This window comes from Desmodus rotundus, chromosome 1, assembly GCF_022682495.2.
Source record: "Desmodus rotundus isolate HL8 chromosome 1, HLdesRot8A.1, whole genome shotgun sequence".
Taxonomy (NCBI): Eukaryota; Metazoa; Chordata; class Mammalia; order Chiroptera; family Phyllostomidae; genus Desmodus; species Desmodus rotundus.
This window is the reverse complement of record NC_071387.1, coordinates 206,182,643-206,205,989: the sequence shown is the minus strand read 5'-3', so window position 1 is coordinate 206,205,989 and position 23,347 is coordinate 206,182,643. Positions and strand designations below refer to the sequence as shown.

The following is a 23,347-nucleotide window of genomic DNA, read 5'->3' as shown; positions in this document are numbered from 1 at the left end:
GCAATTAGCTCACATAACTCGTACATCAAACATAATTATTAGCGGCTGTTTTTGTCGACTGGCAGATTAGAGAAACAATACAGAGGAACTGAGGATGATGAACAAGGCAGCGCGTGAAATGGTCGTAGTCTACCCGGTAGCTTTTCTGTCTTGACATAAAGAACAGACTTCCTCGTCCTCTCGTCCTCTCAGACTGAGAGCATTGACTGAGAAAGCAAAGAGGAATGAGGGGGCTGTTTGTTGGCTACAGGGCTAAAGATGGGATCTCCCACCAGTCAGAAAGCTGTTAAGCACTCAAGATAAAAAGACTCATCAGGGAGTTAGAGTCAACAAGCAATTGTTTATAGTTGGACATTTGCAACGGACCGCATTACCTCGACATCCTTGACCAAGCTTCTGAGGCAAAGACTTGAAGCTTTATGGTTAGGGTACTTCTTTTAAAAACCTTTTCAAACAGGTTCTGATTGCACACCTATGTAAGGAAGGGGAACAAAGTGGTCCTAGAATTTTGTTGTGGTTGAAGCAAGTGGAATTTAGTAGGGAAGGACTGAGCAGAATAATTCTGGATTTAGGCTTGGGACTCCATTTTATTCCTTCTCTTTCTGTAACGAGTGACAGTGGCTCTTTTTATGCTTGGTTGATGGCGCTCACGTAATGTGATTTTTATAGGGTTACATTTGGTAACCAGTCCTAAGGGTATGTGCTCACATCTTTGAGCTGCATACACATACACAAAATAATGTGAGGCATCAGTCTTCAGGCAAGAGACCATGCTGAGGATGCAAGACCAATCGGGGTACAGGGGGTGGGAGGGAGAGTAGTGTGCTCCTCTGTGTTCTGTGGCTCCTGATTTTACCCCACTGAGTACTCTGAGAAGAGTTTGCACGTTCAGATACAGAGGGAATAGCTGCCAATGGAGATTAGTTTTCCTTTCCTCTTTCCAGAGGAAAATAAGTTTGCCAAAGTTGAAAAAGGTACTTTGCATATTACTTTCTTCAGATAAACTAATTAATTGTGTTCCATGATTTTGTATGGATACCTGCCATGTGGATCGTATGGAGAAATGGAAGAGCCACGCTTTCAATACACTAGGGGCAAGCTGAGTCTCTTCCCACCTCCAGCCACATTCTCTCTTCTCTTGCTTCACCGTAGTCCTCCCTTCTGCCAAGTGATCAAAGATTAGACTTTTAAAAGAATCTGATATCTGCATACTGAATATTTTCCCTGATATAAAAACACCTAGATCTTGTATCAATGCATAAGGAAGTAAGTTCAGCTACACAGTAGCTGTACCCTACCCATAAAACTGCTTAGTACAGTTCTATCCTGAGTTCTTTTTCCATGGTCTCCCATAGTTTAATCAATCTTTTTAAACTTTGTAAGGGCATGGCTACTTGTATTTATTTCTGTTTGATTAGGGGTTTTTTTAATTTTTAAAATTGTTTTTCTGTCCGATTTGTCTGTATAAGACAGACGTGCACCTACTTAATAGCATGACTATGAAATGCATTCTGTATAATGGGTCCTGATCTCTGATTCTGTTTTCATAAAATATGGAAACTTCGAGTATATTCCCTTCTAAAATTATATTAGACTAAATTTGACATCTATTTGGACACGATTTACAAAGATACTTACAGGAAAACAAATAGGGTTTACTTTGAATCTTACCCAAGAATAATCTACACTGAAGTATTTCAATGTTTTTACTAAATTGAATTATAGCACAATCACAGTTTTTTCCTGACCTTGTAGAATCAGTAGTAGAGGAGGAAACCTTTGAAAGAGCAATTGAATGAAACTATTGAATGTTGCTCATTCTTCTCCATAGATGTTTCCATTAATTTATTAACCTGGCTTGCTGAAAAGTCAGACACTTTACTGAGAATTGTTTTTGCCATGTTGATGGTAATTTGACAAATTTATTTCCAAATTTTTATGGTCCTTTGTAGCTTCTGTTTTTCCCTATCCCATACTGATGCACCAAAGTTTTAATCACCATAAATTATTATAAATTACTCATGTTACTTCAGGTGAGCTTAATTATTTGACAATGCAAGCTTATCAGAATTGAGCAAGTCAATTCAAGTTCCTTCTTACAACTGATTGTATGAATTAAATTATATTAAAAGTGTATTTCTTTGAGGGGAAATGCTTTTTCAAATTTTGACAAATATATGTAAATGGAAACATTTCTTCAAACTCAGTAGAATTTTATCCAACTGAACTGAGATATAACACAAAGAAGTTTAAGATAACTTTTCTCTGAATGTTGTTCTTTTTTCCCCAGAATTTTTAAAGGTTTTAACAATTTTGGAAAAAAATGAATTGAGTAAAATGAGACATTTATAATCAGCATGGTTTGAATGCATATTTTAATGCAAGATGTACAAAATCAAATTAGTCCAGTAATTTTATTTCTCTCAGTGTTTCTTCCCTATTAACATGTGGGTTTTGGTTTCCTTTTTATGTCTTTTTCTTGGAATCTGGATCCCAGAAATACCTTCTATTCATGAGAACTCAAGTACATAGTAATTGTAATTGATCTTCTACTCTTAAATGCTGGACTTTCAGCACGTTTTATTCAGAACAGCTTGCTAAGACTTGAACCAAGGCTACTCTGAAATAACATTTGCCTGCAATATATATATATTTTTCCACTTATCTCCATCTCAACATTCTTTGAAGCTCTCCGGATTGGTCCCAACACTAAGCGATTCTTTGAAACCACCCCCTACATATAATGTTCCCTTAGCCATCAGTTTTCACATTCAAAATTGGATCAGATAGATGATTTCTCTTACAGTATTTGTGCGCTGTCTTGAGAACTCACTGCTTTGAACCAATTTAGGCACTGGTTTTAAATAAGAGGTAATATCAAGATAATTTCTAGTCTTTGTCCACCATGGGAACACAGATATCATGAGTCAGATAGAATTCTTTTTGTCTAGTAATTTCTTTAAAGATACTTATCAACTTAAGAATTAATGAAACAACAAAAATGTTCATCAAGAGTTCAAACGTTCCATTTCCCATGCATCATCACCAAGAGCAATAAAGGGTATATGTTGGGTCTAATATCAATCTGTAGTTGCTTGTCCGTAAAGAAGGGATAATACCTTCCTCCCACCCACATGTGGTGAAGGTAATAGTCTCTAAGAGTGTCTCTTTCCAGCCCAGCGTCGCTTTCCCCGGGTTGTCTCTGCTGGAATGTCTTACCCTTACACCGACACTCCATCTTTGTTTTCGTACTGTCTCAAAACATAATTCTAAGTACCAGAAAAAAAAACCTCCACCTTAGTTTCTATGAAACTATCCCCTCCAGTGTACTCCGCAAAATCCTGGCTGTGTGATTTCCTAGGGATTAGAAATGGGTGGCGCTGTCCTTCCTAGTGCCAACCTTGGAGATGCGTTGTCTTTGCCAGCGGTGTATTGTGGCATTGACAGGCACCCCCATACACCTCAGGGTACAGGGTCACTTCTGCCGTGGTGTGTGGCCAAACCAGGGCGGTCTTCAGTCCAGAGGACCCTGATCTTCATGGGTGTCTTGATTAAACTTCCCCTTTTCAGGGAAAGGCAGAATTTCTTATTTCAAAATCATGAGTTACAGAAACATACTATTTTATCTATGGCAACTTAATGTTTCACTGTGGCAAATATATGGGTTGTTGGCCTTTTGCACAAGTAAAAATATACAAACCGATAGTAGTATTTGTATTTCTTAGCAAGTATCATAATTACTCACTCTCTAAGTGACTATGGAAAGAACCCTTGGAAGAGTGAATAAGCTGATTATATATTATTCCATAACGTGTTGAAAGCTTGGCAAATTTACAATACACCTGTGCAAAGTGAGCCTTGAGCTTGCACCTTAAATCTTGCTACACATTAAGCATTTTAAACTGCTGAGTGCTGTTCATGCTTAGCTCATTGTGAACACTTCGGTGCATCAGGTAAGTTTTTTTCTTGCCAGAAACCCAATATCAAGATGTGCTCTACTGAACCACTTTATTTCTTTCATTAAACTGAGGAGAATGGGGATTCTATATGATGTTTAGTCGTCCTAAAGCAAGTCATGAGAACGTGAGTAAACGTGGCAGACACTTTATAGGAACACACTGAGGGTATATGGCCCTCATATATGGCCATGATGACCATTTAGCAAAAGTCGCCAGAGAGTGATTCCTCCAACCCTTTATGTTGGCGTTTGAATTTTTCTTCCTTATTTAATAAAATGCAGTGGTTGAGCTCCACTAGGATGAATTGTTTCTGTGTAATGGACGAGATAAATCAGCCTATGAAACATTAAGCAGGTGTGTAAAATCTTTGCCTGGCTGCCAACAGTGTATGGATGTATACAGGAGCCTCGGTGTATACCAGGAAGAATGTGTACGAACTATTTATTTCAGGCTGGAAGGAACCTAGAGGTGCTTGGATAAGTCCCTCACTGGCCCTGGGTTTCCAGGGGTCCGTGATCACCGCAGGGCATCAGGGGCATACCAAACAATCCCTAGGTTTCATCACACTCGTCTCTGACTCCACAATTTACTAAAACCTAGCTTTATCTTAAACCTCCAATGATCTGAACTTTTCTCACTAAATAAATGAGACTGAGTTTTCCTATTTAGTAATTTTAGTTGATTTTGAGTCTTTGAAATCTGTGCTTTAAAATTACACTGATTAGAAGTTTTGATTGAATACAGCCAACTTCTCAAAATAATTTATATTGACTTAGTCCCTTGAGGAAGGAGGGAGAAAGTTTTACAATGGACATGCCTCCCAATGCCTCCCAATGCCTCCTTGTCGCAGATCTAATTTAGGGAGTTGGTTGGCTTCCATTAGAGCATGACACCTTCCTACTGTCATTCCGAATTCTCTATAGATGTTTCCAGCAGCAGTAACACGGCAAGGGTTTGTCTCTTATGTCTACACGGTTGGTTTTTAAAACTCTTCCTACACAGAATGGCAGATTTTCCTTCCTTCCCCTCGCCACGCTCAGAGAGGAGAGACAAGCCACACAGATTTCCTCAGGCGTGTTCCCCAAATGGGAGATGCAGGGGGTGTAATCAGAATAGGGCCAAAGTGGGGTGTGGCCAGGCTACCCAGCCCAACAAAACAAAGCAAAACAAGATTTCTAAATTTCCAGAATTTTTTGAAGTACTGATTTCTTTATTAAAAAAAAAAAAAAAACAAGAGGAAAGGCAAAGCTAATAAAGAGCTTTGTAAAACTTTATATACAAGTATATTTTCTTATACAAATATATGTTTATCTTCTAAAAATAAGATAAAAGGCTTGGATGGATGCCACTTTTGCAGTGGGATAGATGGGGAGAAATAGCATAAAGCAGAAGAGTTTAGAAAGGGAAGAGGAAGATACACTTAGAAAAGCCCAGCACACTTTACTTTAATGGTAATAAGGTCAGGAGCAAGGCAGCAAGTAATTACTGAAAATATTATTTTTTAAAAGATAAATTTATATTTATATCAGAAAATATATTTGTATATAAAGTTTTACAAAGCTCTTTATTAGCTTTGCCTTTCCTCTTGTTTTTTTTTTTTTAATAAAGAAATCAGTGCTTCAAAAAATTCTGGAAATTTAGAAATCTTGTTTTGCTTTGTTTTGTTGGGCTGGGCAGCCTGGCCACACCCCACTTTGGCCCTATTCTGATTACACCCCCTGCATCTCCCATTTGGGGAACACGCCTGAGGAAATCTGTGTGGCTTGTCTCTCCTCTCTGAGCGTGGCGAGGGGAAGGAAGGAAAATCTGCCATTCTGTGTAGGAAGAGTTTTAAAAACCAACCATGTAGACATAAGAGACAAACCCTTGCCGTGTTACTGCTGCTGGAAACATCTATAGAGAATTCGGAATGACAGTAGGAAGGTGTCATGCTCTAATGGAAGCCAACCAACTCCCTAAATTAGATCTCCTGTGACAAGGAGGCATTGGGAGGCATTGGGAGGCATGTCCATTGCAAAACTTTCTCCCTCCTTCCTCAAGGGACTAAGTCAATATAAATTATTTTGAGAAGTCGACTATATTCAATCAAAACTTCTAATCAGTGTAATTTTAAAGCACAGATTTCAAAGACTCAAAATCAACTAAAATTACTAAATAGGAAAACTCAGTCTCATTTATTTAGTGAGAAAAGTTCAGATCATTGGAGGTTTAAGATAAAGCTAGGTTTTAGTAAATTGTGGAGTCAGAGACGAGTGTGATGAAACCTAGGGATTGTTTGGTATGCCCCTGATGCCCTGCGGTGATCACGGACCCCTGGAAACCCAGGGCCAGCGAGGGAGGGGGTGAGGATTGAGGGCAGGAGGTGGGGATGGGTGGGATGGGGGAAAGTGGTGGCAGGCAAATGGAGACCACTATACTTGAACACCAGAAAAAATGCAAAGAATAGAAATAAATTAAAAAAATTTAAATGGGATCCAATGTCAATTACCTTGAGTCATAGCAAATGACTCAAACATGTAAGTATTTCCAGCATTTTTTTCTCCTGGATTGCTGATGATTGGGATTGGGGGTAGAGGTCCTATCTCCAGGGACACACAAGCTTTTCTAGGTATTCATGTCATATAAATGAGACATACAATCTTTTCTCATTTTGTAAGTTAATTAAATTTACTTTTTAATGATTTTATTTATTTATTTTTAGAGAGGAGAAGGGAGGGAGAAACAGAGGAAGAGAAACATCAATGTGTGGTTGCCTCTTGAGCACCCCCTACTGGGGACCAGGCAGGCAACCCAGGCATGTGCCCTGACTGGGAATTGAACCAGTGACCCTTTGGTTCACAGACTGGTGCTCATTCCACTGAACAATGCCAGCCAAGGCATATGTATATCAGCACTTACTATGGACAATTCTCAAGAATTTCAAATAAATTCTTATTCTTAGAAACATGTAATTTATGTCTCATTGTGAAAATAATCTAAGAACACAGAAGATAATATTTGAAAACATGGCACTGTTGTAATGCTGATACTTATCTATTTCTTGACATGGTTCAATCAAGTCAAATGGACAAATAACGTCCCTGCTGGTGGTGAGTTTACTACATCCGTTGAGCTAGCACAGTGTCATAAGGAGACACACGAGACCGTCATATGCAAATATTTGTTGACTAATGATCAACATGAAAGAACCCAAGTCCCATTTCATTTGCAATAAAGATGCCACAGAATATTAATCTTTAACACACTTTAACAATTTATTTACAACAAGGGATTATTGTTCATAGAGTGTGTGGTTAGTTTTTGATACTTTTAACATTAGATCAATGATGATAGTTAAATTACAACAATGGTCAATTAAAAGAGCCTTTAAGGTGAGATTAATTGTAGAATATGCCACTGTGCATATCAATAAAGCTAACAATCACTGCATTTGTTTTACAACTTGAAGTACCAGTTGAGAATGTAAAAGGTCGTTTTGGTCTTTAGCATAGTGGGGAAGATATATCTTCTCATGTAGAAATGATAAGGATACTCTGCAAATGCAGGTCCTTTTCCTATGCACAATTCTAAGTGAATGTCAAGGGTATCTGAAAGAACTGTGGCTAATACAGAAACTAAATAGCTCTATTGCATTATGCTGAACAGGCAACCGGAGTCTATCATAGTTCATTGTAGACCAGACATAGATTAATGATTAGCCCACTCTGCTATCCTCCTTTTAAAGGTGGTGAGATCATTCTAGAGCAAGTGTATGCCTTTAATTCTGGATAGTGGGTTGGCGATCAAGTGAATGCTTACTGATTTATAGCAATTTCTTGGCCTGAGAATAGTTTAAAGGCCTTGTACACCTTTAATTCCTAGTGTCAACACAGTTATCCTATAAGAATGTCTATAAAATACTTAAAGGGGTAGTTGAAGACAATTAAGCTCCCACCAACACTTCCACACTCTTATTAAGGAGAATAAAATAAAGAGTCTGATAATAATCTCATTGCAAGTCTGAAAAACTGACTATAAAAAACAATGTAGTATATTTGTAAACAAATTCCACATCCAGATATCACAGTGATGCAGATGTTAAAGTCCCACACTTATCAAAAACAAGCATAACACAGACCCAGTACTTCTTTCCACATTCTTTAAAAATTGTTCTTTGATGTTAAGCTGCTGCAACTATTTGTGTCTATTCCTGTTTGTGGTTCTGCTTCTCTGCACATGTCTCTGTCAATACTTTTTTATGTCAAAGGCCTGCTCTGTCTCTGAGTCATAGTTTATAGAACAGTGTGTGGTCTGCGGCCCAGCAGAATCATCATTGCCTGGGAAATTGCTGGAAAGTCAAACTCTCTGGCACCTTCCAGATGATTCTTACACAGGCTCAAGTTTGAGAACCACTGGTCTAAAAGACTGATGAACTTGCCAGCCATTCTGATTCAGCACGCAGTAAGTATACCTATTCAGTATCCATGACTGAGATTCTATGCAATCCTGTGAGCTACAGGCAATTAGCCCCAAGGAAACTGAGACTCTGGGGGTATAACTGACTTACCCAAGTCGACACAGCTAGTTAAGTAACAGAGCTGAGATGTTAAGACAAGGTCTTCTGCTCTTTTAGAGAGACCTCTTTCTTCCCTCTCATTCACACCCAAGCTCCTCCATAAATTTCATCATACGAAATGTGACTCTGCTGTTTCCTTTAAAAATTTGTGTGAGGTCATTACCGGCGTCATTGGGCGGGGGGGAAGAGAGAGAAAGATTGAGAGTGAGACAAATAGACATGGGCAGCAGGGTGGAGAGAAATGAGAGGAAAATAAGTACATAATACGAAAATTAGGTACATTTTGACACTCGAGGGAGTTCAGCTAGATCTAGATGCAGTTTTTGAAATTGTTGAGTCAAGCAAATAGGCAATCTCACACAGGTTTAAAGCACGTGGGGGTCCTTCAACTAAGCAATACAAATACAGTTCGGTTACCACACAAGTAGGTGCTTTCCTTCCCTAGTCTACAAATACCCATTCTCTTCTTCCTTTTTGCATGCGCCACTTGTGGAAGATTTTACTGGGCATATGCTACCCATGAATTTGGTGACAGTTTTCTACTCCATAATATCCATGATATTTTTTCTGAGCTCACGTAATTGTCGAGCAAACAAACAAATAAACCAAAAACCAGCACCAGATGCTCATTAAAGGCGACAAAGCAGATTTTGTTCAGACTACCGCAGTAAGGGAGAGAGACTGCAGTATTAACAGAGCTCAACTCCAACTAAGAAAAAAGTGGCTGCAGTTGGTAAGGGAGAATAGATAGGGAACCAAGAGGGATCATGGGGAATTGAAACAGGTGGGACAAAAGAGACTAGAGGCTATGCAGAAATGAAGAATCACAGAATGGGGTAAGTGGAGAACTACTGAATGTGGTTGGGCAGGGTGGGTTGGGGCGATGTACAATCCACAGTTTGGCAGCATTGAATTGTCTTAAGGAAAGGCTCAGCATGAGGGCTGGGGAGCCTCTGGGGACACGGCCTGGTGAAGATGGTGGCCAGGCTAAAGTCTGCCCAAGTCTCAGTGCGATGTCCAGGAAGGCCCTTTGCGCTGTGTGGGAGTCCGACAGTTCACATAATTTTTTTGAGGCTTCATTTAATTTAGCTCTGTTTCACTTTAAAGAGAGGTGAAAACATTTGGTATTTTCAATATTTCTCATTATTATGATATTGAAAACTACTACACATTTTTTTTCTGGACATGATCCAATAAACCTGGAATCTACTGGACTTCCTGAATGTAAAGTAGCACTTGCCTGTCAAGAGCCATGAGCGGAGTCATGTTTGAAACAAATTCCAGGGTGTAAATGCGCTAACTACCAGCTGAAAAGAAATAATTGCTGTTTAATTTTGTCAACACCAATGTTTATGAAGCCATATTGTACTCCACTTGATCATCTGCAAATTATCTATTATAATTTTTACAACATAGGAAAATTACATCTGTTTTGTCACAGACATGAAAGATAAAACATATAGTTTTTGATAGATATTAAAGCTAGATATTTTTATATTTCCCCTAGAATTTTAACATCACATTTGTGTTGATGTGCATTCTCTGAATGTATGGGAGGACCTATAAAAAAGAGATATTAGGGTTTCCACACTAAACCTCATGTCCTTTATTCAGAAAAGAATTTTACCATAATTTGCCCGTATTTTTGGATTAATTCTAATCAGATTACATATTTAGTTTATCTGCTGGTTCTAAGGTAGGTACTCAGGAGCTCCTGATAGCATTCTATTTTCACAGCAGAGAAGGGCATCAGAGCTAATTGTGATGACTGAGTCATCAAGAGAAACATTAAATTTTGATGATCACCTCTATGTATGAATAAAGAAATAAGGGAACTTAAACATTTAAGTTCCAAATTATTTTAAATAAAGTCACAGAGCGGTGAAACTTTAGTTAACCTAGGAAAATTAATCTACATAAAAGTTAATCCCCTTGTGTTGATGAAACTATATGCTTCTCTAAAAAAATTCTGCATTTAATGAATGCCCAATCTTCCTGTACTCAGCCAGTCACAGGACCCGTCACTGATTGATTCATTTGTTCAATAAATATATACTGAGCACAGATTATGAACTATGAACTGTTCTAATAAAAAATAAAGACAGCTGCAATTGCTAAGGTACTTTGAGGAAGGCCCACAATTGAAGAGATGAGACCCACCATGATTCTGAAAGGAAGACCACATTTGGAGCATTCAGCCCCACACCCTTGGGTATGGCCACATAATCAGTGACGTGTAGAGTGTAAATGTGACGGCAGCCTCATGGAGCAAATGGGTTTTCCTACATTAGAATGTATTAGACCTTTTTAGGACACTGATAACAATTCATGAGGAAGAAAAAGAGTTATCTTAGAGAGGTTAGGGTTGGTGAATTACGTTTGTCTGGTCATGATATATTTCAGCACACTGACTAACGCTATCAAACTATAGAGCTTTATAATCTATTGTGAATTAAAATATTTAGAGAAAAAGAACAGACGTGACTGATCCTGAATTCATGAGGCTCTGACATTTATGAGCTGCTTCCAAATTTCACAACTAATTTTCTGAAAAGTATATTCCTCACCTGGGAAAGCACCGCTGTTATTCAGCAAAGCAGAGCCCTTTTACCGAGAGTGGCTCTCGAAGGCCCACTGGCAGGAAAGCCAGCTGTGGCTCCAACACACACTGAGCTCTCTTCCCTCCTCAGGCCCATCTTTACTCATTGACTTTTCTCTGCCCAGAACATTCCCCTCAACTCTAGAAACTTCCACCCATTTCAATTCTTCCCCTCAAATCCTACCCCAGGAAGGCCATCTCAAATGCCAGTATCTTTTTCAGGATGACCTCTTACTACTTACAGCCCTGACAATACATTTTTAGCACTTAATGTATTATTTTGTATTGTAATTATTTTAGTTAATTGTGTCATTATCCTACCCGGTTTTAAAAGTCCTTGAAAGTAAAGACTGTGTCTTGTTTGTCTTTGCATCCTTCAGCGAGAGCTCACACAAACCCTGCACATTTGTGTTTAATACGTATTAGCTGGATAATGTTTAGGATTCCTTTTATATTCTTATTCTGTTTCTCTGAAAGAGAACAATAGGACTCGGCATTTATTTTTTAAACTAGCTTCCCCATCTATATCTGTTCTATTAAAGTTTTGTCTTTTACATTGCCCTGTTGTGCCTATGAAAAAATATTTAAGGAGGAAGTTACTATCAGGCACAATAGCTTTTTTATCCTAATAGCCCAAATCATCATGGCCCAATGATGGCTGGGGAGCATGGGGTCAGATGCTTCTCTTCTGGAGAAGAAAAGGCATAAACTAGAAAAGATACTTGTGAATGGCCACCACCTCAGGTTTACTTCTCGAGGGTTCATCAAATATAATACACTCTGCAAGTTAAAAGAAAAGAGGATTTACGTGAAAATTATGACTTCTGCTTATGACATAACTATAAAGTCTATTAGATTTCCTTCTCTGAAACTCAGGCATTGTCCTCTGTTGAATGCCTGGTGAAGACTATTATCTCAACGAGTCATTTTGTCACATGGTTTACCAACGGGATTCCCTTGTCAGAATAGGAAAGAGCAGGGAAATATGATATAGAGGCAGAATAGTCAGAGACTGAGAGCAAGATATTCTGAAAGTCAAGGCATAAATGTTGCATCGATCATAACTGACCTGTGTGTAAGTTATACAACCTCAGTATCCTCCATTTTTTTAAATCTTCAATTGAGAATAACAATACCTCCTTATAGGACCATTATGAAAATTAAAGCAATAAACAAGAAAGCACTTCTTATAATATGCAAATGAATGTGTTTATGAGTTTATACCTTAAAGGTAACTACCAGCATAAAGAAAATGGATATTAAAAGTATAGATAATGTCTCCTTCATCCTTTCCAATCTTTCCATAGTTTGAGCTTGTCAATCGAGAGCTATCCTACTCTATTAATAAGAATGTGTACTGTGTTAGGTCGGAGGCTTCCTACAGGATACCCAGACAGAATGGTCCATGGCGTGCAGTTCTGCACATGTCTCTGTGGTTATGTCAATTTTGCAATGGGGAAACTCGAGCATTTCTATTGACCTGCACATGGCTTATCACCTGTGACAGAAAAGGAGGCATTCATGTCTGGAGAACAAGCCACTGTTTTCCACTGGGAAGAGTACAAACACACAATTTGTCAACCATATTTAGGATGGTATTTCTTATGATAGCTAATATATGATGAATGATAACATACGATCAACTTCCAGATTTTATGGGCTAAATGAATAGAAATTTGTGGGTTCTGTTCAGGACTACCAACTTGATGAAGAAGTTCCAAAATCTAGAACTCTTGGAGGAAAACTTCCTTGTAGTAATAATATAGAAGTCACTAAGCTCTGAGCAATTTCTAGTTACTTAATATGTATATCTGATTTAATCCTCACAACAAGACTGAGGATTGTCTCAACAATATAAGAGGGTGGTACTACTGTTGTCCATTTTGCAAATGAAATGAAGACACAGTCAGTTTAATGACTTCTATACCAGTCATGCACCAATAAATGCAAAGCCAGCATTCAAACCCAACCATGCTGGATCCCGAGGCCTTTGACAATCACCACGCTGCTCCCCTACCCTGAGGAAGTTTTCCCAAGAGTTATAAAGTAAGAAGTAGGTAGTTAGTATCCAAGGTCTTCTTGACATAAAATAGGTGAATATTTTGAGTAGACTATCAAATGCCTTTTCTCTAGTTTCCTACAAATTTTCCAGAGAAAATGATCTCTAGATGCAACAACCAAAACTTGGGTATTAAGGGGAATGGTGTCTTCTCTATCAGTTACTAGTTCCCTCAGTTTTCCATTCTTTGTAGAAAAAAAAAACTTTAAAAATGCTGATGGGTATTCTCCCAACCTTGGGTAGTGATTCTGCTATTTTCAAGACAATGTGGATGTGGGATTAGCCTCTCTGTACCTTGAAATGTCAACACATTTGCCAAAAATAAATTGATCAGTTAAATGTAGCCAAAATATGTAGTTTATCTAAGTGTCCTACAAAGAAGAAATAGCTTACCACTGTTTTTACAGATTGAGGTAAACCTTACATATTATTGGCATATGCTATAGATTTAATTTAATACCATACTACAGATGTGTGCTCTGATAAGCTTTTGTGAAATCTAGGCTAAGATGAGTAGAGTTGTTTCAATATTTATGGGGTTGAAAATGCAGAGTTAGCAAAGGAAGCATTTTAATTAAAACAATATTTTCCCCTATATGCTCAGAGTAAAATACAGGGGAATTCTTTTAAAGAACTACTACTTTTTTTCTATATAGCTTCTGGGTTTTTAGACACATTGAAAGAGGCTGGGGTTTTATTTCCAATTTTTAAAAGTCTCTTGATTTTAGAACTATCAAAAACAAACCCACTAGTTTCTTCTGGTATTCCTTTCTCTCAGCTAACTTCATGTGACTCTTTAAGCATGGCCTTTTTTAATTGTATGTTCTAGGTATCCTGAAGATAACTTCAGTGGAAATCGGAGTTGTTGCTGTCAAAGCCATTAACAGCAACTATTACTTAGCCATGAACAAGAAGGGGAAACTCTATGGCTCAGTAAGTATTCTGCTTTTATTTTCAAAATTCACTGCAGTGAATTACTACCAGAGCTTTGGAATGTTCCCCCCAGACATTGAATAGCTCTGTTATCATTCTGTACCTAGCAAATAGGGCTGGTCGGCAGAGTTTCAAGGGCTGGCAGGGCAGCTCTCCCAACTCTATAACCCCCCTGTTGTTCACCCATCAGGGTGCCACACAGGCTGCCGCTGGCATCCATCAGTCCATGCTCTGGATTGCTCACCGGTCAGACTCTCCCGGAAGCATCGAGTCAGACTGGCACGGGCACTGCAGACGACTCAGACAAGACTACTGAAAACAAAGATCTTGAACTGAGTAGAGAACCATGTAATGTGTGGGTTACAGCTGAAGATAAAACAGGGACTCGGATGTTTTGTATTCCATTAAAATCTGAAATGGGGAGATGTAGCCAGAAACTCGTCATTTCATGTGCTATTGAATCAGTTCCAGAATTTTATTTACCTAGACAGTAGACAATGGAGCCTAATTCTGCCGTCGAGCTGGGACAGCGGGTGCTTTGGTGTTCCATAGCAAGTATTAAGAAATGTCACTTTAAAATGTGTAAATAAACTTATTTTGTTGATTAACATAGGATGGGAGTGCCAGCAGCTTCAAACTTGAGTATGTGTATGGATTTAATAAATCACTGGATTTATAAAAACACATTCCCAGATCTTCTGAATTAGTAAGTTGTGGTAGGATCTAAGAATTTGCACTTGAACAAGGTCCCAGGTGTTCCCGATGCTACTGGTTTGGCAACCACAAGTTGCCAACCCTGGGAACTTGATTCTATAATTGGTCTGGATATAGAATAGTTTTGTATTTCATCATATCAGGTCCACTTAAAATCGGAGAGTCAGACGTACTTTGGTTCAGTCCCTTTGGCTGGAGTAAATACTTTTGGGATGAGGGGGAGTCAGAAGAATTTTAGTTAAATTTTCCATTATATGTTGCTCTAGTAAGGAGCCTAGAAGAGTAATAGACTGTTTTAAAAAGTAGTTTCAGTTGGGGGTTCACATCATAATCACTTTTGAGGCCTTTTTCTCTTTTTTCAATGAACGTGCCCAGTTCCCTCCTTAATCTCCTACTACCAGAATTACTGGGTAAAAAGAGATTCTGACACATACACACAGTCAAGACCAATGCTTTAAAGTCAGCTGCTATGAATTTAGATTAAAGAGAAAATGTAAAAAATTAACTGCATTGAAAGATCGATATCATTTTTAATTGATAAAGTACACTTTTTTAAAAAGGTGACACCAAGGAGAAATAAGTAACTCTCAAATTAACCATGTCATACAAGTATTTAACACTGTTCCTCCCACTCCCACCATCCTTTCCTCTGCTCCAGCTCGGTGCGTGTACTGCTTCCTCCCGAGCTCTGAGGTCTATGAATTATTTCATCCTCTCTCTCCACCTAAAGTAGGTGCCTGGCTGCTTCCTACCACACTACCCCATGTTAATGATCTGCAATGGCTCTTATCAGGTATTTCTCTCATTAATGTTTTTAGTTGACTCTCTTCTCATATAAAGTAGATGGTGAACTTCAAGACGGCAGGTCTGCCTTGTCCTCTGCCATTTTCGCAGCACTGAGGACCACACACTCCACAGAGTTATGCAAAGCTCAAACCTAACGACCTCTCCAACTAGCTCAGCCCATTACAATCTCTGCTCTCCACTTCCAGCCTCAGAAAGAAACCCATTCTCTAACCATAGTGCACTGTCCTGTGATTCTGCATTACTACCATCAGGAAGGGTGAAAAAGTATAACTTTTCAAATTGAGTGGAAAATCTCGTCAAATTGAATGTCCTCTTCAGGATGGAATAGGAATAGGAACTTAGCATCTAGAGCACGGGTGGCAAACACAAGGCCCACAGGCCGAATCCTGCCTCCACCTTATTTTATCCAGGCCGGCACCTCATTTCTACCCAGTGGCAGCTCTGACCTCTCACTTAACTGTGAAGGAGTAGTTACATTTACACAGTCCTAAAATTACATTCAGCCCTTTGAAGGCAACCATGAGGCTGAGGTGGCCCCTGGTGAAAATGAGTTTGGCACCCCGATCTAAAGTGTATATCATCAAAATACATGAGTACACACCTAATATAATTCTTTATGCCATGTGACAACGCTTGTAATTCCTGCCTTCATTTTGGAGGGAGGTAAATTCCATTGATTTCATAAGCCTTCTTAAAAATATCAATTAGGTACCCAGAGTGATTGATTAAACCAGCTCCTTATTCTATCCTCTTTTGGGTATTTTCCTCTATTTCCTTTTGGAAAATGTGTATCTCTCATATTTTCATTATTCATTTTCTGAACAATGCATCTATTGTATTATTAGTATTCTCTTGATTGACAGAATTAAGAAAATAAATTATAAAACTGAATTTAAACAGAACAGACCCTCAAAGGGCATGATGGAAGGGCTGAAGAAATTTACTGGTATCTCAAAGAAATCCAAGACCTTTTTCTAAACTAAGGCTCTACTTTGAGATCTTCCTTTAGCCTAGGTTACTTATGACTTACCTAAATGCTACAAACAACCTAGTTCCTTGGCCCCTCCTGCAGATATTCTGATATAGCATTTGAGCTGTGGTCTAAATATTAAAAACATCTGAAAAGAGGCGTCTGCTACAGGTATACCTCACTTTAAGAAGCACTGACCTACACATTTATTTCAGGGAGGAAAAATAATTAAGTATCCATTGCTACTTTTCTATACACAGCTGTTTCAAATATAAAATTATTTAAAATTATCTTAATCCCCCCAGTGTCTAAACTGTACCCAGGATATTGAAATTAATATAATATCCATGTAAAAAATAATCTTCGCTTTTAAAACCATATAGTTTTGTTTATTTTTTAATGTATTGATTTTGAGAGGGAGAGAGAGAGAGAAAAAAACAAACATCAATTTGTTGTTCCACTTATCAATACATTCTTTGGTTGATTCTTCTATGTGCCCTACCAGGGATTGAACCTGCAACCTTGGCACATCGGCACAATGCTCTAACTGACTGAGCTACCCTACCAGGGCTGAAAACCACATAGTTTTAAGCAAACTAAGATGAGTAAGTAGGAAAAAACCCTACTAATGATTTAAAAATGCAGAATTTTTATCATATTAAAATCTTTACCTAAAACTATCTACCTTTTTTTACTTTTAACCAAATCATCATTTGAATGTTACTTTTAAATATTACTTTATACGAGAGAAGCACACAGGATAAATTAATTCCAGGTAACAAAATTTAAATTAACCACATTAAAATAAACTATAGCTGTTTAGGATGTTTCTGACAATTTTCAAAATTATGATCTAACCCACAGAAACCTGGATATTTAAGATACATATGTTCAGGAATGGTAAATTAAGTAGAAACTTCAAAAAATGAGAGAAACTATTTGAACTGCCCAGTAGAGACCTCAGTTGAAATTTGCCTTTAATGCCTTTGGTTTGGATGGAGAAGGCAGAGCCAGAAGAGCAAAAGCCCCAATTCTTGAGCTTCTTAACTCAAGAATTATAGTTTGGCTAGAAGGGAAGGAGGACATTTTTGAAGCCAGAGTCTAGAGATTAGTGAGGTACCTTCCCTTTGTTATTAAGTCCAGAGTGAGATCCTGGCTTTATGGAATGAATAAGACATCAATCCTTGTCCCACAAGACCCCCTTAGAAACACATGGTCACTTGAAACGAAGCCAAAGCGTGACAGCCATAGAGTGGAATTTCCCAAGATCAAAGTCTTCGGGCTTATCCAATATAGGCAGTGCTAGTCACCATATTTATAATTTCTTTGATATGGTAATTTACAGAGTAAGGTGCTCCATTTCCTACCTTTCAATCATTCCTAGATCTCAAAATAAAACCTATCCAAATTCCAAATTATGGAAAATTGTAAATAATTTCCAAAATTGAGAAATCTGGAATTTAGAAGAGAGGACGACACCCCTGCCTCCACCTGGCCTCGTGGTTACCTAGATCTATGGTGGTTTGCTTTGAGATCCGCTTTCTCGTCAATGTGGGTGTATTCACTGTGGCTTTACAGGTAAAGCTTGAAAACTTGAAAAGTCCACCTTTGTGTGTAATTTCCTTTTTCCCATGAGGCACCCTAGTTATTACTCTGAAAAAAAAAGAGATTTTGACACTATTCTTTATCATTGACTCATCACAAATATTGTGAGTGGCATGTTTGTAACATGATAATCGTCATAGGCAGTTACACCATCTCATATTCAAGGCATGCCAGCTGTTTAAGGGGGCCCCATATGTGGTTATGATGGCCCATTAAAACAAATCATGTGCCTTCAAACATAGAATCTGCTTCACGCTTGTGAGTTTTACTCTTCTGTTGTAGACATTGTGTATTAATTGCACAACTGATGAGCAAATGTCTACAGCAAACACAGCCTTGAACTGGGGTTCTATAGATGGTTTGTGTCAAATGAATTCAAGTATTGTCATCACAGGAATAAAAGATCTTGTTGTTTTTTCTTTGCAGAAAGAATTTAACAATGACTGTAAGCTGAAGGAGAGGATAGAAGAAAACGGATACAACACCTACGCATCCTTTAACTGGCAGCACAATGGGAGGCAGATGTACGTGGCACTGAATGGAAAAGGAGCTCCCCGAAGAGGACAGAAAACTCGAAGGAAAAACACCTCAGCTCATTTTCTTCCAATGGTGGTGCACTCATAGAAGGCGGCGCTTGTGGGTGCAGCAGAACCAAAGGCTCTTTGGCCAGGAATAGTGGGTATTCTTCACGAAGACAGTAACTCAAAAGGCAAAGACGCACAGCAGACATCTGCTTGCTCAAAAGAAAGAGAGTCTTGGATGGTTTTTGTACTCACTGCTGACATATGATGTTCTTTTATTTAGTCTGTATCATGCCTTATAATTGAGATAGAGGTGGATCAAGTGGGATGGAAGTTATTCCCAAGTGAACAACCTTACAGCTAGGTTTTTGCTTGAATTTTGTTTTTTAACATCTGAGATAGAACTTAAAGGACATGAAACAACCTGTTGAATGATCTTTGGAAAAGTTATTTATGGAATATGAACTCATATCAAAGACCTTCCTTGCCCATTCAAGCCTAATGATGCAATGAGCAGTAAGACACGCAAGCACGTACGGGAAAGCTCTTGGGCGATGTTACGTGCACAACCAAAGGAGCTTTGGGTGTGGCATCGTGGAAGCATTGGATAGGACTAAAAAATGTACACAAGTTAGTGTAAAACTGTTCTAACAAAGCAAATAGTATGGTATGCTTGTGCATTCTGCCTTCATCCCTTTCTATTTCCTTCTAAGTTATTTATTTAATAGGATGTTAAATATCTTTCGGGGTTTTAAAGAGTATCCTCAGCAGCTGCCCCCTGATTGGCTTTTTCTTTCTCTTCAGCCCACCACATGCATGTACATGACAAAGCGTCTCTAGAACTCGGCAAACACTTCCGGACTAGGAGCTGACATTGCAGAAGCAGAGTGAGTGCCCCGTGGGCCATCCGTTGACTTAATCAGCGTGTCCACAATGAGAACCATCAGCCATACCTGTATGATAGTGCTGTGGCATGGCTTGAGTGACAGGTGTCTCCCATCATTTAGAAATGTATCACTGAGAAATAGACCAGAAGTCTTCCTTTCCTAAGAGATAGACCCGAAGGCTAAACTTTTCTCTTCCAATACATTAATGGGTCTCCAAGAATATACCAAAAGAAGGAAAATTAATTGTTAAGTACACCTTAGTAGCCTAGCCTTACTATTTACTAGTGATTTCCTGTCATGTGTCACAGTGGTAGGTGACGAGGAGGCTGTCTTCGTACATTAGAACGCTAAGTCCCCCCGTGGTGCATCTTCCCCATGGGAGGTCTCAAGGAACCTGGTATGAAGTGCAACTTTCCCAGGGGCTTAATCTGAGCAGATGTATCCTAGTATATGTGTAACCATATACTGAAACCTGTTCCAGCCGTACGATCTAGTCTTTACACAACCAAACACAACTTATCTTCTGTAAATTTGAAGAATGTAACCGTATTGAAATTCATTTTGTTAGAGCAGGCATAGGAAACAGTACACCACGTTGTATTCTGCTAAAGAAATACATACGCCTTATTTGCAGTGTCTGTAGTGATTTTAAAAATGTAGAAACATACTATTTGTTCTAAGTATTTCAAGTGATAACTATAAGAGTATGTTGATGCTGCAGTTTTATCTTCCTATTTCTTGTTTTGAAAAGGTCTGTTTATTGTTTGGACGTGATATTTTGGTACAAGAAAAAAGACTCACTAAATGTGTCATTTTACTAAAGTTTAACCTCTTAGAAAGGCTGGTGGTTTGTGATCTTCTCTCATAACTTAATTGTGTCAATGCTTAACCAGCTCTTCCAGTTAATCTGTTATTGAAGGATTAGCTTTATTAAGAAACTTTCCCATAGAGTAATCCTATAAAAGGTCATATTTTTCTCATTCCTTAAAAATTTTGGGATTTCAAAAGAAATGCATCTGAAGCAGTAATTTGGCTTATGGCTTAAGTTGCATTTCATGGAACCTGACTTCCAACTTGCTTTTTGACAAATGAGATACTAAAAATGTTTAATTTTTGCGGTTGGACCCTGCATGTTAAAATTGAATTGGTAACTGAGTCTGGGAGCTATAGTGTAATGCATTCCTATCAGAACTAGATTACCTTTGGTCTTTTATTTTAAAATAATAATTGCACCTGACACATGAACATGGACCACCCACAACCCAAGTTAAATGTTTGATGAGACCAATACAGTATTGGATGACCATGGCAATGGCAGATAGGGCACAAACGGGGTTCCTATTTCACATAGCCATTTAGATTACCACAGAGACTGTGTAAACAGTCCTCATTATGTACTCAAAACAGCAAAACAACTTCTAGCAACATGCATCAAAGCTTGCAGAAGCCAAAAACAAAAATCATCTCCCTTTCCTCTCCCCCCTCCAACACACACACACACATACACACACACACTGAAAGAGATGCAGAAACAGTCTGATAAGGAGTAATGAGGTTCTCCTGCATTTAAAAATGGCATCTTTGCTCGCTATTAAGACAGAATTCAGGTCCTCTTTGCTGCTGGATTGTGCTACTGGAGGAAAAGCAGTTCCAGCCCTGAACATTGTACAATTTTTTAAAAAATCATCACGATTTTGGGAGCTCTGCCTCTGTGGGAACTGTCCTCCCCGAACCCCGCCCCCTGCCACAATGTCAAGGTACATCAGCCAGAAACGTGCATCCACCTGAGTGCGGGCTCCCAAGGAGACTCCTCATAAAGATAGAGAATCCCTCCCTCCTCCCACCTCCCAAACAGCTGAACAGTGTATAGCATGTTACATCTAAATAAATTAATAAAAATGCTGGGAAAGGAAAACACAAATATCGTCCTTGTTTGCTTTATTAGCCTAAAACCTCGCCTGGTACTAAAGCCAGACGCTCCTGTGTCGTGTGTGTGGCAGGATGTGGTTAATGCCCCGCAGCCCCAAACAACAACAACCGAGAAAACATCACTCAAACATTTGTAAGATTTCTTTAATGCTTTACATGTGTGAGGCAGCTATCCGTACTCTAATAACAACCAAATGCTTTTGATTTTTTCCTATATATTCAGGTCCACCTCGTTTACACAGTGGGCAAAGGAGGATGGATTGAACACGAGGATGGCTTGTGAAACAATGAGACTTTTGGAGGAGAGCCAGGGGGCTGCAAAATCTGATTTCAAGGGGGTAGAGCAGGCCAATGACTTTGATTTGGAAAGCAGAGAGGAAACAAAATACAGAATAACTTGGATCCAGGGCCCACGCAAGGTTGTTGACACTATTTAAATAGATAAACATTCATGCTGCACAGATCTAATGATTTTGATATTGTTAATTCAGGGTTAATGCTTATCCGCAAATGTAAAATTTATCTTTTCCTTATCCTTGTTTAAATACAGATAACTGTAGGAAGCCATGATATATTTCAGGGAAGACATCGAGTTCATTAGAAGTAGCATATTTACATGCAAATACCAGGTTGGTGAAGAATTCGTTTCTATTTCACTGCACAGGACTTCAGCGACTTACCCTAAGCAGTAAGAAAAGGAAGGGGGGCATTTTGGAAGGAATACTGGACAGAAAGGGCAGCTCTGTGTCCACCAGGACTAGGACATGACACAGTTAAGACCCGCCTCCTTTCAGGCTCTCATTTTGCTCTTATCTCTGATTGGCTTTATTTGCTTGGCTACTGCTTGCGTCCGATTTACTTCTTTCCAACTCCAACACCCAGAACCTTTTCTCAAGGCCCTAAAATGGAAACATCCTAGGTATGACTCACATGGGCCAAGTCTGAATAACACACCAACCTCTAGAGCAATCCGTATGACAAGGGATACGGGCATTGTGATGACCAAGCTTCGGTAACGTGGCCAGGGTGACAAGGTGTGGATTTTGGCGCCCTCTGCAATTGGAACTAAGGGAAGGCGGTGGACCAAAGGGCAGTGCTGGGCAGTGCAAACACACAACGGCCCTTACCTACATCTGCTTAAATGAGACTACTGATGTACCCATCTTTAAATCCTGCATTTCTCACTAATTCTAATTACCCTTCACCTATTTATTCAAATCAGAGATTTCAAGATCTTATTCTATTATGCATTTTTTTAATGGGGAAGATTGGATTTGTCTTGTTTTGTTTTGTTTTAAAGCCAAGACTAGGGCCCTGACGAGAGCCAGGCTCACTGTAATTCTGCAAACTTTACAGAATGATCGAGATGAGTGCAAGTTTTCACTAAGTAAAAAGGTGGTCCTTCTACTAAGTATCAACCTGTATCACAACATGACAGTATAAGTATTTCTTTAAGTTTATCCCAAGAGTATGTACTAGTATTTTCAAGTATATCAACATGTAGAATAAAATCTAAAAATGAAATGTCATTTGTTTTTTTAATTGTAAAATAAAAAAATAAAAAGAAAAAATCTGCTTTATCTCTTTTACTATGTCTTGTGTACATTCAATGAGATTTAAAAAAAAAACATTATAACATGCATTTTTCTGTTCTTTTGCTGGTTAGAAAGTAATAAAACACAAATGCCCTTATAAGTGAATAATTGACTGAAAACGCCTCTGCAAACCCTCTATATTATTACAATGGAATATTCATGATCAAGCCAATGAGATCAGGGTAGCCAATCTCATTCCTAAGTGGCTAATCAT

At 38.6% G+C, this 23,347-nt stretch overlaps 1 protein-coding gene across 1 annotated transcript in view; it reads left to right on the top strand.

Moving 5' to 3' along the window:
- FGF10 (fibroblast growth factor 10) overlaps positions 1-23,095 on the top strand; it is an 80,473-nt gene extending 57,378 nt beyond the window's left edge. Inside the window, exons 2-3 of the mRNA XM_024571977.4 lie at positions 14,002-14,105; positions 18,628-23,095. Of these exons, the coding sequence (XP_024427745.2) occupies positions 14,002-14,105; positions 18,628-18,825 (302 nt within the window). The 3' untranslated portion in view covers positions 18,826-23,095. The remainder of the gene's footprint in view (positions 1-14,001; positions 14,106-18,627) is intronic.
- Positions 23,096-23,347: the final 252 nt, after the last annotated feature.